This window comes from Zonotrichia albicollis, chromosome 1 (assembly GCF_047830755.1).
Source record: "Zonotrichia albicollis isolate bZonAlb1 chromosome 1, bZonAlb1.hap1, whole genome shotgun sequence".
NCBI classification, from domain to species: Eukaryota; Metazoa; Chordata; class Aves; order Passeriformes; family Passerellidae; genus Zonotrichia; species Zonotrichia albicollis.
Genome location: NC_133819.1, coordinates 131,612,937 through 131,628,373, shown reverse-complemented (window position 1 = coordinate 131,628,373; position 15,437 = coordinate 131,612,937). Strand labels below are relative to the sequence as shown.

Sequence of the window (15,437 nt, the reverse complement as noted above, 5' to 3'; positions counted from 1 at the left end):
TTTGCAAGCCTCAACACTATTAGAGAACACTTTGACTTTGTGGCCTATTTCATGCTAATATTTTTTTTCTTTTTCACATCACAAAATTCTCCATGAGGACTCATCTTTCTGTAGCTAGTAAAATTACATGGTGCAAATGTGCTTTTGATTGTTATTCGTGTACTGAATGTATACAAGTTTCTCCCTGACTTAGTGAATTTTTATGTATATAGGGGGCTCAAAGTCAATAAGGTATTATTAAGAAAAAAAGACAATTAATAATAAGGTAAACATTTCCAAATTTCACATCTAGGTTATTTTTAGCTGTTAGTGACCATGTTTTCTGTTTGTTTTGCTTAGTGTTTTCCACGTGAGAGTCATAGTAGTAGGACTTAGTCCTACTTGTGCATTTTCTCAGCTTATCCAGTCTCACATCATCGCATCTCCTTAATTAGGGCAACATCATCTCTTTGGCAGTCCTTCCTCTTTGTATAATTCAACGTGCTTCTGACTGGTTATAATCAAGTACTGATGATTTGATTTGATGTAATCAAATGTTGTTGCTCCCATTGCAAAATTCTGTTCTTCACATTTTTCTCTCTCTTCTTCCCACAACATTCTTTTTCATATTAATCATTAGATGTCTTTGCTTTCACAGCACTTCCAGACCCCCTGTCTATCCATTCCTCTTTTCATGTCTACTTTCATTTGTTTTGACTCATCTACACTCCCTGCTCATCAGACCTCTTCATGCCACTTATCAAGACCAATGTGTTCAGTGTTTCAAAGAGGCACTGCCTTGTTCACTCCTGTGTGTTAAGGTGTTTGCTGTGAACATTCACACTGTTATTGCAATGCTTTATTCAAAATCCTTCCAAAAATTGATTTCTAGGATACTGTAATATAAAAACCAGGAGACAGGTTGCCACTGTATGGATATCATTACCCATGCTGCTGTTAGTAGTTTACTTTTACTTCCCTCTCTGTGGGTGTGTTTTTTCTTATACTTAAATTGTAAGCCTTTGAGGACAGAGACCATTTTCATCCTGTGCTTTTGCAATGTGGATCTGTGGTCCATAACCAGGGTTTGTGTTGTTGTGCAGATAAAGCCCAAATTCTGTGCTAAGGCACCTCCAAATCTTATCACAGTTGCTTAACTGCCTTGTTCCTTTGCGTTAGCATATGGTCTTTCAAATGCACTTACTTTTAAGTGTAGATGATCAACTGCTTTAACATCTTTAAAATACTAGCTTTTCCTTTTTTTTCCAAGACAAATATATAACAGATGCATAAATGAACCACGGAATGAATGTGCTGCAGACATAGAGCCATCATTACACTCTTCACAATCAAGTTTTTTCATAAGCTCATGTGGTGTACACCTGTGTTAAGTTAGCCTTGCACTTAGGTGCAGTGTGGAAGACTCAATAATTCAAAGTGGAATTTGTTTCTTTGTTCCTTTTGTACTCTTTCTCATATCCTCTCCCTTCATTATTTACTGTGCTCTGTTTGCCTTCTGTTTGTACTTACAATTATTTTCCTAATTCTTGATTTGGCTGAGGTTCAAATTCACCCACAAGAAATTCAGAAAGTAGTAAGTAGAGCCGGACAGGGATAGCACATAAGGATGATTAAAAAAAAATAAAATAAACCAGTAATCAATATATATTACCAAAAATGTCCTTTAAGATGCAATGTATTGCGTATCTACTAGTATAAAGTGTATATAAAGTGTATATATATTCCCTATAAGAAATGGGAATATGCATAAGCTGAAAAATAATTTGATCAGTGATTGAAGAGAGCCAATTGAGGGTTTGAGGTTCAAAAAATAACTTGCTTTTACAGCTCTGTTTCATATATTAAAGTCATACTTACTAGCATTTCAAGAAACTTCAAGTAGAAGTTTTCTAGTATAGTTATAGCTGCATATGTTCTTTCATAGAATTGTTCTCCTGTTTAGCTCTTTCATTGTCCTGAAAGAAAAAGGCATTTCTTTCTCATCCATTGAGAAGGGGAAATAGGAACTGGGTAAAAAATAATTTGGTTTGAATCTAAAATGGAAGTGGTGTCAAGGGGAGAAACAATTGTAGAACTCCAGCTTAAGTTGAAGATGTTCACTAGCCACTAACAAGTCTGATTTCTAATTTGGGGATAAAATGAGACTAACCTTGCTCTAAAAGCCATCATTAGAGCCCAACAGAGATACAGTTGACCAAAATGCTAAAGCTTTTAAGGTAAGATGGTAGTTTTCTCATTCACTAATTGGCTTATTCTTAAGCTGCACACTTATTATGGTAGTGTGCAGCCTTCTCAGTAATGAGGGCCATTTGAAGTAGAAGTTTGTTAGAGTTGTGCTCTGCCAATACTAGCTCTGTGGCATCTGCTCTTAACTTCTGTTTACTGTTGTCCTAAATAGATTTAAAAGCTTTAAGGCCTACCTCCGCTGTATAATTTATATTCCCTTATAGATCATCATCCTTTCTACATGTTTTGAAGACACTTAAAAAAATTATTAGTAGAATTTGGAGCATCCAAATTGAAATACCTAAGCACTAAAATGAATTCTGTATCTTTTGCAGTACACCAAATTCCACCTCAGGTTATGATTTAACTCTCAGCTTACAAACCATCAGCATTTGAGATTGTTTGCTTTTCTACAGAACCCATTACAGAACCATTACTAGACTATGCCTCACAATGCCCCTTCTTAATCAAGAGAGTTCAATACCTGGTCTGCAAGCAGTCAATATGTTTCTGCATAAACAGGCATAAAAGCATATTGGTTAATAACATTAACATGGATGACTCTAGCTGATGGTAGGGGCTAATTGTTAATTGTGTAGTTCATGTCTGGCTCATTTGTGTGATTTACACTGATGCCTGAACTGCCATGTCTCCATTAGAGATGGCAAAATTAAAGGTAATACAGGGAGATGTGACTGACATGCTGATGGAGAGTTCTACATGGATGTGTTAACTTCTTCTCTAAGCCCATGTAGTTTGTTTTTTAAACTTGCATCATTTCACAGCTGACAATTTTCTATTTTGTAAGCATAGGAAAACTTACCTTAGGCCTATACCTTTATGATGATTTTTAGAATTTCCTTGGTGAAGTGTGGGTATTTGATGTTGCTACAAACAATAATAGGTAAAAAGAATTCGAATTATCAAAAACTGTCTTGATGGAAGGAGTCTCCCTGGAATTTGAAGTGTATCCTCTTTTAGGGGCTGAACTACATCTTGATCTCATTACATTTTTTTTCCCTCATCAGAGGGTCTCAGATGGCATTTTGTGGCAATAGTTTATTTGACCTGACCCAGAAGATTCTGGCCATTTGGAATGTGTTGTCATAAGCTATTAGTGATCCATCTCTAAGAGTTGTGCTTCTAGGCTTACTATTTGGTTAAGGGAGGGAGAGAGAAACCAAAAAAAACCTCAAAACTAAACACCTGGCTTAAAAATAAATTCAATTACTAAGATTAATGACACAAATATTCTTGGTAAGTAAATGTTGATATTTAGCTGAAAAAGTACCAGAACCAAGCAGTGACAGACAAAAGGAGTTGAGGAAGAACTGACATCCCTGTTTTTTAAATAATTCTAAACATCTTGGACAATAGTTACTGATTTCATGTCAGAGTCCTAGTGTTGCATGGGATTTGCTAGTTTAAGTTTTCATGTATTTCATTTTTGTGTCAGTTTCATGCATATTTCTTCAACATGGACTTTTAATGCACAAATTCCCATATTATGTAGGCTTCAAAACAGCCATTTATAAAGGGAAGAGCATCCGCAGGCAAGTTTTAAAAATACCAGTAATAAAGTTTGCATCCTTCTTCAAATTATTGTGTATAGTGCATTAAACTGGAGAACAAGCAGTGTCAACTGTCAAGTTTGTCTACCTGGAGATAGGTTGAAGAGTCAAATATTTAGACATACTTATACTGTGAAATGAAGATATAAGTCTGCCTTCAGAATTGCAGTTAATATGATTTACAATAATGATACTTAAAGATTATTACGGTAGCAATCAAATGCCCAATTAGTACTGAAGAAGTTTTTTGCTATGTGCTGGATGTAAAGAATAATATGGAAAGTTTTTGCCTCTTGACAGTTTATAATGTAATTTAATCTTTACTTTTCTTTCCCTTTGTTTCCTAGCATAAGGCGGCATCAGGAAAGGAGAGCTATTTTAACTCCCATTTTAACAGATTTCACCGTTCGAATAACTGCAGCTCCTGCCATTATTTTTACAAAAATTGATGCTGCAGAGAATTTACACCCAGAGGTTTGTACAAAGTGTCTACAGAAATAGCATAGTTTTTATTATATATTAATATATTTTAATATATGTTTTACTATATTTTAATATATGAATAATCTTAATATTTTACCACTCTACCATTTGAAGTGTTCAGGTGACTTTTCAAATTGCTAACTGGAGAAAGGTCATGAGCTGAAATGTTCTTTCTCTGCTGGAGAAAGATTTTTTGTTTAGCATTTGATACTAAAGGCAGACCAGCCAGAGGTAGATAAGCCTGTTTTCAGTTCCAAAAATGGGAATCCTTTAATGATTTCCAGCAATATTTTTTAAAAGTTTGTGATGGAAAGGTGTTGAGAAGAGGTGCAGCATAACAAAACATTGTATTCACAAGCTTCTCATAAAGAAACCTGAAAATGCTGTCTGTAGACTATCTATAAAAAAGTTAAGCTGAGTTCTCCTATCCAGATATCCAAGACCCCAGATTGCCACTAAGCATCCATTTCCCTACTTTTGCCATGAGTACTTCCAGGTACTCAGATTTAACAGTCACTTTTGCTGGTGTGTTGTTCAACTAGTTAAGAATAAATCTGTGAAGCAGGTTACACACAAAAGGTATTGGCTGACTTTTTGCCATTAGTTTGTAGCTCAAGAACATTTTATATAGGGAAGATACCAGAAATTTTTTGTCAGCTCATAAGGATAATTTCCCATAAAAACGCCCTCCTGGGAAGAGCAAAATTGGTACAGGAGTGTAAATGGTACTAGAGGTGTATTTCAACATGCAGTGGGTGTACATTGTTGGAAAATAACAGCTGGTGGGCAGAGAGAGAAGAAATCTACAGTTTCACATTTTGTGTAAAGGGTCACTGGAAGGTTAAATGGAAAATTATTTAATGTAAAAAAGAAATAGAAAGCCCCAGTATGGCTGCAATGCATAGAAGTTATTCAAGTTTAAAAAAAATCTGATCTTCGCTAATGCTTATGTTCAAGAATTTCAGTGTTTTCTATAGATGCATTCTTCTTGTTATCTATTCCCTAGATGCCATTCCATCATGAAGGGAGAGGTCTAGTTTAGATTAAAGCTTGAGCACTGTGCAAACTTCTCATGAGACAGAGCAGTTCTTCTCCCCTTCTGTCTGTTTTTCATCTCTTTATTGTTTGCCAGCAGTGGTGAAGGTCTCTATTTGTGCTAGACAACACCAATAAAACAGTGGCTACTCATCTAGTGTTGCCAAGGTATTAAGAATGGCTTGCAGGCAAAGAGAAATCAATCAGGTTGGCTATCAGTGAGTTCCAACACATGATTTCATTTTAAATCAAGCAGAGTTTGAGTTTAAACAAAAAATCAAAAAACGATATCTTTTTCTTGGAAGGAAAGGAGAACTGGAATCATTGCCAAGGACACTCTGACAGCCCACTGATACTAGCAAGAGATGGAAACAAGGCCTTGTGCATGAGATGCTTTTCTTGCAAAGTTTGCCTTAACAGTTCTGCTGTTGAAAGCCATGCAAACAATAAGCCATATCCTTTAGAAGCATGGCACACCAGTTTCTCCTAAAAAGACCACATTTGTACTATATATAATGTTATATATAATGTTAAGTATTGACTACAGCAGGGGAACCACAATACAGTTATGTAGAGGCTGAAAATTATTTTCCCAATGGCTGTTACTTAGTATTTTCCCTTAACTTCACAGGAAATTTTGGTCTGTGGTCATTCTTTGGAAGTGAATATGACAACAAATTTGGACTTCTTCCTCAATGTGGCTCAAGTGCAACTTCTTCAGCAGCTGGTAGAAGCTAATATGGTTGGACTGGAAGCTTCCAGTAGCACCACTGAGGTAGGTTTTTCCCTGGCTTGCAACTGGATTTTTAAGAAGTCCGTCTGCAAAGTAATGTAGCTCTGAGCAGGTGTTTGTACCATCTAGAAAAGATTGTATAGGTAAAGGAAATACATGTTTTTTGTTGTTTGTATGGTCAGTTTCAAAATGCATTCTGATGTTGATTGAAGAATAGAAAGAGTGTTAAGAGTATTATTCAGTAAATGCTGTTATTGTAGTGGTTCTGTAACATCTTATGTACAAGGAGAATTATCTTATGTAATGTACAAGGAGAATTATGTAAATGAGGAAGGAAACAAATTTTTGAGAAGTAGGTTTTTGAGATTATTTGGTGTTGAACTTTTCCTGAATCTTTGGTATTTTATTGTGAGTTCACATGCTACATTGTCTTTCACTAAAGCTAGTAAACTATAAAATCTTTTCTGTGCCTAGTAACCACTACTCACATTAATGGTATTAGGGACTCAAGTCCCTAAAATTCAATCCACCTCTGAATATTTTCATACTTCTATAGCAAAAATGTTGGTACATCATGAGGGATCCTGCATCTGAACAGTTGGAATATTAATGATTAGTGATCAGCAGCCATCTCTTGAATTTTGTCATTCTTTGTTATTGGGACTTGATGCCTCAGTTTATATTGAAAGCCAATCACAGTCACAGACTGGTAAGTTTGAATTTCACACTTTGACACTTTTGCACTGATACAAACAAAACAAAACAAAACCCAGAAAAACAAACAAAACAAAAAAAACCAGGAGAAGGTAGGGAAAACTTTTGCCCTAAGAAAAAGTATATATTTCTTATCTTCAAAACTTGGAATCTAGTCCAGCATCTTTAAGATAATAGAAGTTAATAAATGACAAAGTACTAATTCTGCTGGAATGTCTGTTGGACCTATTGAGGTACCTTTGCAAATAAGAACAAGAGTTGGGGAAAGAGTTATTGAGCAAGACACAGTCAACTATTCCAAGAATCTGGCTAATGGGAGACCTGGAGAAGATTTTCTCCTTCCTTTCCTGAATCTCACAGTTTCAGCATTGCATGTGAGTCTGGGTGAAAGCAAGGAATGCTCTAGAGCAGCCAAACTATTTATATTCCTCTCTCCACCCTGTCAAAACCCCAGAAGTTGTTTGTGCTAATCGAGGCATCACATCACCCCCCATTCCTTTATCACTTCCCAAGGATAGAGAGAAATAAAGGGCATTGTTTCATTAACATTTGGAAACATGAAAGATGTAGAAAAGAAATGCAGTGTATTTTTCTTTTCCTTGGACAATTTACAGACACAGGGCCTCTTTTGGAGATGAATACTGTAAATTATATATAGAAATATCTTCAATCAACTATTTGTAGAGCAAATAGAGTTTTTCCCATTGTCAGTGGAATGGACAGAATCAGAAGATTTGAATAGATGCCAAGAATCTAAATTCTGAGTTGGCTTTGTGCTGAAGTGCTGCATGACTTACTTGGACTGTAAAAACTTAAAAGGAATTTGCTACAAAATTTCAGAAAGACTTTTGTTGACTACATCATGAGATACTTATTTGCTGTTCATCAGTAACTCCCTTGCATCACTGAGGTCTCCTGTAATGAATAAGGGGATATTTCTGTCTCAAGGTGTTTGCCTTGTCTTTAGTAAGTCATAGAACTACATCTGGATTTACTGTATTGGAAATATAAATCCATTGGTTTGTTACTTTTTGTCCAGTTCTGCTTCAGTAATGTGTAGCTCTGTGGGTCTAAGTGAAGCCACCTTACCCTCTAATATATGCACATTTAGTATTATTCTTATGGTTCTTTAGTCATCAGAAAGAAACATCATACACTGATTGTATGCTACTGTTTTTACCTTGGTGAGTGAGATCAGGAGCACATAGCTTTTCATACTTCACACCTGCATGTTATTTCATTGCAAGTATCTAAGCATAATTTATGTTGAAGACACTTCTGGAAACCATTCCTTTACTCAAAAGAAGAGTAATGTCCAAGCTAGATTAGGCTTTTCAGGATGTTGTTCAGTCAAATCTTTCTTTACCTCAGGGGAATGACCATCTGGATAATTGTCCTGTGCTTAATTACCCTTGCTCTGGGATATTTTTGTCTTCATATCCATGCAGAATTTTGCCTGATAAAACCTTCAGTCATTGCCTCTCAACATTTCACAGTACCTTTCCAAGAACAGTCTGACTTAATCTTCTTCATAGCCCTGCTTTAAGTAAATGGAAACAGTAATTATATGCTCCACCATCATCCTTATCCTTCTCTCTTTCTGAAAAGACCTAGCTCTCTCACCCTCTCCTTATAAATTCTGTGCTTTAGCTTTTAATCCTCTTGATAATCCCCTGCCCATTCAGGTTTGTCACTCTTCTTCTTCTGCTGTTGAGCTCAAAGCTAAAGACAGTGCTCGGGATGCTGCCATGCAAGTATCTCATCATCTCACCTCTGATCCAGTGCTGCTGCTGATGCTTCCCAGTAAATGCTCAGGCTCCCACACTACAGGGACAGTCTTGTCACATGTTCAAGTGATCATGTGATAACATTCGAAATAATCACATGCTCAAGTTGTTGGCCCCCAGGACTCTTGGGTTCCTTTCTGCAAAGCTATTCTGTAGCATTGACCTCCAGCAAGTTTTTGATTTGGGATTTTACCATCTCACCATTTCACAGAACCATTTAGGATGGAGAAGACCTCTGAGATCATTAGGTCCAAGCTTTGACTGATCATTGCCTTGTCAGCTAGACCATGGCAAGTGCCATATCCAGGTCCAGGACTCTGTGTTTACCTTTTTCCTTCATGAGGTTTCTGTTAAACCATTTCTCCATTTTGGCAATATCCCTCTGAAAGCAGTTTCAACAGCTCCTCCCAGTTTGGTGTCATCTGTCGTTGGATATGTTTTGTGTCATTGCCAAGATCTTTAATAAAGACATTAAACATGATCAGACTATGGGGAATGTCCGTCAGTAACTGGAGTTTAGCTGTACTTTGGAACATTGAATGTTCCTTTCTGGTTTTAGTGCCCCAGTGTGGTTTTTACCCACCTCACAGTCCATCCATACAGTTCACACATGAGTGTTTGAATAAAAGTCAGCTATGGAAAACTGCCTAACCTTGGACAACTTTGCTAATGGCAAAGCACATGTTATCTAGTACTGTGTCCGCAGAGTCAATCATCTCATCACAGGAGGCAATCAGATTGGGGTAAAGCATGACACTCATGAAAGCAGCAACCCCTTGTTTAAACTTTAAAAGTGTGATTTCCAAATGGACTATATTTGGTGGTTTACAGGGCAATGGTGTAAAGGTTTGTGTAGACAAAAAAAAAAAAAACCAAAAAAGAAGTGATGATTTATGGGTAAATCTCTTTTTTCTTCAAGTGTTTTAATATTCTGTAAAAAGTTTCATGCCAGGTCTCCAGTGCTGTGTTTTTACTTACTATAAGACCTAGCTTTATACTGTTTTATAAATCTTTGATGTACAGTGGGCCTATTGTACTGACTTCTTCATAAGGTATAGTCTATTATTGCAAAGAATATTGCTTTGATCTACTTGACAGCTTTAGAGTAAGGACACATATGTGGTGTTTGATAGATTACCTGAGGGGGAAAGAATGTTGCTGCCTTTTTGTAATTATTCACTTTTTCAAAATTAATATATGCCAAATTCTTAGAAGAAGAATATATAATGCCTACACGTGGAGAACAGAAACAGAAGTGCTAGGAAATGAAATACAAATATAAGAGTGAGGTGCCATTAATGTCCTGATTTTGTTCAGTGATACATCTAATATTATAGGTGAAATATCAAGAAAAGGGCCACATTTCCTTCTTCTTAAAAGAATTTTTAATATTCTGGTAAAAGTATTTCCAGTATAAATGATAACTACTTTAACTGCTGATCAATGATAAAACAGGTGAATTTTCAAGGAGTTCATTTCTTCATCTGGCGAATCTATTTCCTGGTGTTCATCACTTACCACCTGGAGATTTTTGGCAAGACTTATTTGTCATACTATCATTTAGAACCAGAAAACACAAGAACTCCTCTTTGAAAAAGAAATTAAATTCACACCAACACACATCTTGGTCTGCTGCTGACCATGTAGGAATGCAGAGTAACATACCTAACTGCAAGTCAGTGAATGTTACACTCCTCAAATATGGCTACTGAGGTCATTAGCAACTTTTAGTTTCCAATAAGCTTAAGATTAAGCCTAGAGTTTTGGAAAAAAATTGATGTATACAAAACTTATTTCTTTAAATTTTTCCTAAAGATTGTTCCTGTCTGATAACTACACTGGAGGCATTGAATGCACAGAACAGTTAATTGTATCCTTCTTGAAAAACAAAAAGGTACTTAGAAATGCTTACTTTTTATTCACAATATCTTTGTGAGGATTATGACTCTAGATAAAGAAAAGATTATTGCTTTTAAAATTCAAGGCAGCTTGAGACATCTGAAATAGTTTCCAGAGGATGTCTATTGAAAGCACTCACTCACTTTCTGTTCCCTATGGTATATTTCTCCTTATTCCCTCCATCACAGAATCAATCACAGAATGTGTCAGGTTGGAAGGAGCCACAGTGGATTCTCCTGTCCAACCTCCCTGCTCAAGCAGGATCCTCCAGAGCACATGGCACAGGATTGTGTTCAGACAGTGCTTGACTGTCTCCAGAGAGGGAGACCCCACACCCTCTCTGGGCAGCCTGTTCCAGTGCCCAGTCACCCACACAGTAAAGAAGTTCTTCCTCATGTTCAGGTGGAATTTCCTGGGCAAGACTCTCTGCCCATTGCCTTTTGTCCTATTGCTCAGCAGCACCAGGAAGAGCCTGGTCCATCCTCTTGACACCCTCCCTTTAGATACTGATAGACATTGATAAACTCCCATCTCAGTCATCTCCTCTGAAGTCATTCTCAAATAGGCCCAGCTCCTCAGCCTTCCTCATAACTGATGTCCCCCTCATCATCTTCATAGCATTCCATTGGACTCGCTCCAGGAGCTCCATATCTCTCGTGTACAGAGCATCCCAGAAATGGACACAGCACTACAAATGAGGCCTCACCTGAGCTGAGTAGAGGGGCAGGATTGCCTCCCTCAACCTGCTGGCAATGTTTTTTCTGACACACCATAGGAAACCTTTGGCACTTTTGGCCACAAGAGCCATATTATTGTCCACCAGGACCCCAAGGTCCTTCACAGAGCTGCTTCCCACCAGGTCACCCCCCAGCCTGTACTGGTGCTTGGGGTTATTCCTCCCCTGGTGCAGGACCCTGCATTCACCTCTGTTGAGTTTCAGATGGTTCTCTGCCCATCTCTCCAGCCTGCCCAGGTCCTTCTGAAGGGCTGCACAGCTCTGTGGGGTATTGGCTGCTTCTCCCAGCTTTGTGCCTTCAGTGAACTTGCTGAGCAGGCACCTGCCCCTTCATGCAAGTCAGAGATGAAAAGTTAAACAAGACTGGATCCAGTACCAGCCTTTGGAAGACACCACTAGTTAAAGGCCTCCAACTAGTCCCTGTGCCATTGATCACAATCCTCTGAGACCTGCCACTTAGCCAGTGCTCACTTTGTCTCATCTCTGTTTCTCAGCTTATGTAGTCTTGTTTGTTTATTTTCTGCTAGCCCAAATGCATGGTTCTGTAGGCTAAAAGTCCCTAGCTATCCTATACAGTCTGAAATTCAGATAGATATCGAATATACTAATAAAAACAGCCTAAGCTCTTTCTTGAAAGAATGGACAAACTCATCATCTTTTCCTTCCATCATACTTAGTCACAAGTTTTTAATTGTAGTGAGGAATGCAGCACTCAACAATCAGTTTTTGAAAAATATGGAAATATTTTCTCACAGTTTAACTAGAAATTAAAAAGTTGTCCCTGTTTTGGATCCCTCTCAGACCTCCCTTGCCCCTGGCTGGCATTCTTTATTTTTGCCTAAGCAATGAACAAGCCTTCCAAAGTTCTTCATTGTGCTTGGTATTATACTCATATGCTGCTAGCCATTAGAATACAGTAGGTCCTGCACAAATTTGATGCTTAAGTTACTTTCCCCCACAAAATACATGAAAAAAAATCTTCTTGTTGAACTGCAGGAGCAACCGAGTTGATGAAGTATGGACTCATGTGCTGGCAAAACAGTCTCACAAAGAATGATCTGGGACTTGAAGTTTCTGATTGGAATTTTTCTTCATAGCTGATACATATATCAAGCATAATTTGGAGTCAGAGCCAACAGGCAATGGGCACAAGCTGTCATTCACCTGGGGGAAGTGTTGAACCACACAGGGGAAACCTGGTGTGGGCACATCTTTGTTTTCTTTCAGAAATTCCAGGCATGACCTCCTGGCTAATGTTTTCTGCTTTGTTAAAGCCTGCTTTTAAAAATGTGTTTGACCTTTGAGCACTCTTCCTAGGCTGCATAAGTACTAGCTGCAGCAGTGTTTGTCTCCTTGGCAGATGATACTCTGCTTCTAGACCTGGCTCATGCCAATCACTGAGTAAAGTCCACCAGCAGGCGTGGTGCTGGTGGATTTTGCCCATGTTCCATGGGGCAAACCCCTGTGTTTTGATTAATTACAGCAACAAATCACCAGCTTCCTGAATAAATGATATTAATACTTGGGGGAAGCAAAAGTTATTTCAATTTTGGTATTTTGTTCTTTTACCACAAAAATTATATTTGGAGTCTAACTACTGTAAATATTGGCTATTTCAAAGTGAGCAGCATGTTACTTGTATTCATCCCAATAATGGGCAAGGCTGGGGGAAGTACAGCTCCTATCTGCTCAGACAAGAGCAAGAATAGCCAAATGCTTGAATAAGTAATAAACAATTCACCATTAAAGTGAACTAATTAATAGCTGAGAAGCATCCAAAAGGGAGAAGGCAAAGAAAACTCATCTATGGCAGCTGATTCCTTCCTAGCTCGGCTAAATCTGATTGTGTGCTGATTTGTCACATTAGACATGCTGCAGTAATATTTGCAGAAAGTGTAAGTCATTCTCTATTGCTGCAGATGAGGCTTAAAAAAGCTTTTCTGATAACTTTTAAAGCCCTGTAAAATGTTGGCTTAGGAAGTCTGGAAGAATATGCTTAAGAAATATTTCTCTGTGCTTTCTTTAATTATGGTTGTTGGTTTTTTTCTCAAAGCATCCAATTATATCTACTTTCAGAGAACAGGAGTCTAAAAAGATCTTTATTCTAACTCAGTAGTATTGTTATTTCTTTATTTCTGTTTAAGACAATCTCATCAACCAGTTGTTGCTGTAACTTCACTGTAAGATAAAGAACATGGTCAGCAGGATATATGTACAAAAGTGCTGTTGCAATTGCATCACATAAAATTTGAAGGAATGATAGCTAATAGAGTTTATAGCATGTTTTCTTGCTGATGATACTTTAGCAGAGCAAACTTTTGAGTGATGAGCAATTCAATTGCACTTTAGTTAAGGCTATTAATTACTTGTATGAAAAAAGGAAAGAAAATTTGTTGAAAACAAGCAAAAATTTGTTTTCCATTTCTATTTTGCTTAGAAAATAATAACAGTGAAAAAAACAGTAAAACAAGTTCCAGATAATACTACTTAGGAAGCCAGACAGTCAAAGTGTGAAATGGCAGATGCATATGTTGCACAGATGTTGTATTGACTGGATAGTGTTCGTATGGAAAGCTTGTGTAATTGGAAGTATTTTTAGTATGTTGAAACTTTGAGAAGTTGGCATTCCCATTTGCCAGTTTCTTTTGAAGAAGCTGTTTATCTTTTGTCTTTTAATTACTGAAATCTAAGGTAATCAGTGTTCAAGAGCCAAAACATTCTTGGTTTTTATATTTTATACAAATCCGTTGAATTTAGGTATGTCTTGAAATCATCCTGAAATGTGTTGGCACATTAAAAAAGCTAATACTGTGTAAAAATAACTTTCTGAGGGTTTCAAAACTTTTTTCATTATGCCTTTGGTATTTGTTGTAGTCAGTGAAAAGAGAGCTAGCTTAGTCTGTGGCATTAGTAATGCCCCAGAAACAGTAGGTATAGAAATACGAACTAATAAAATATTTCTCAGATTTTTAAATTTTTTTTTTAGCTTGCACAATTCCTGTGATCAGGTCTTGGGTACCTGCTCAGTTCTGCCCATGTTTTAGAGCTTTGAAATTTCATTCCAGGGAATAGCAGGTCATGCAGCATCTATTACCATAACTTCGATGTCCTGGACTATGAGATGCTTTCTCATGGATTTTCATCACCTTAATTGAAGAATCACAAATTTATTGCAGCTGGAATTGATGTGTTCAGTTTATTGATAAAATTGTTGGCAACAATCTCATAACCTGGGATTTGTGGACTGCCTTTTTGCATGAATTAGTTAGTAACTGTAGCTTCCTTATTTTAATGATTGTACATTTCAAAGAGTAAGCTATTACAATGCTTCTAACTAGGTTATAAAACATAAAGTTTCAGATACCAGAAATGGAGTAACAAAGTAAAGAGAAAGTAACAAAATTTGGATTATTTAGGTTTGAAATACTTAGATTCTCAAGCAACTTGACAGGGGTTAGCTTAAAATTAGGCTTGGTTATTCTCACTGTGTTGGTTTCATGGATTTGGAAACAATGGAATATATCCAGAGAATTGTTTTCACAGTTGAGAAGGATTGCAGAAAGCTGCAGTTTCTAAGCACATATTACAGCTAGATCCCCAAAGTAGCTCTAATTTGTGTGACTGGAGTTAGGAAATGTCTTATGCTTTCATTCCTGCACAGTGAGGCCACTTCTGTGTGCTTCAAATTGAGACTGTAGCTTGTACATCCCAGATGGGTTTGTAAAAGACAACAACTTCAATTACCTAAAAGCTCACAAAGTTTTGATAAGGAAGAATTGCATTTCATGTCAATCTGTCTAATGTCCTTAGAATGTGAAAAGGAAAAATTAAGAAGTAGGAGACAAAGGAAAATCTGTTTTGCTGTAAAGATGTGACCTTTAGTTTCTCTCCTAGAATTACACGGGGAAAAAAGAATTTTCAAACTGATTGTTGCCTTGAAAATGGCTCTTTGAAGAAATCTTCATGCTTAGATCCTGCAAATACAAAAAATAAAGGGCAAAAAAGTGTTCATAGTCTCTCTTCAACATACATAATTAGGAAAATTTTAATCTTCCAATGAAGAGTCTTTTCAGTAAGCATTTGGACTTATGTAGTTGAGCAAGATCAACAAACATGTTAAATAAGATAGATATTAAACTGACAAGGTAAAGAATTCTTAGTATAGTAAAACCAGACATGAAATTACAGATTCAATGTGTATTTCCTTTTTGTTAGGAAGAAACCAGGTTTTCTTGCTGATTTTTGATGTCCAC

The 15,437-nt window shown here is 37.0% G+C and overlaps 1 protein-coding gene across 5 annotated transcripts in view; it reads left to right on the top strand.

Moving 5' to 3' along the window:
• The window catches only part of VPS13B (vacuolar protein sorting 13 homolog B), a 431,489-nt gene that overhangs the window by 283,054 nt on the left and 132,998 nt on the right, over window positions 1-15,437 (top strand). For all 5 annotated transcript variants that reach the window (XM_074554422.1, XM_074554431.1, XM_074554441.1 and 2 more), the window contains exons 32-33: window positions 4,145-4,271; window positions 5,947-6,090. In XM_074554422.1, coding sequence (XP_074410523.1) covers window positions 4,145-4,271; window positions 5,947-6,090 — 271 coding nt within the window. The remainder of the gene's footprint in view (window positions 1-4,144; window positions 4,272-5,946; window positions 6,091-15,437) is intronic.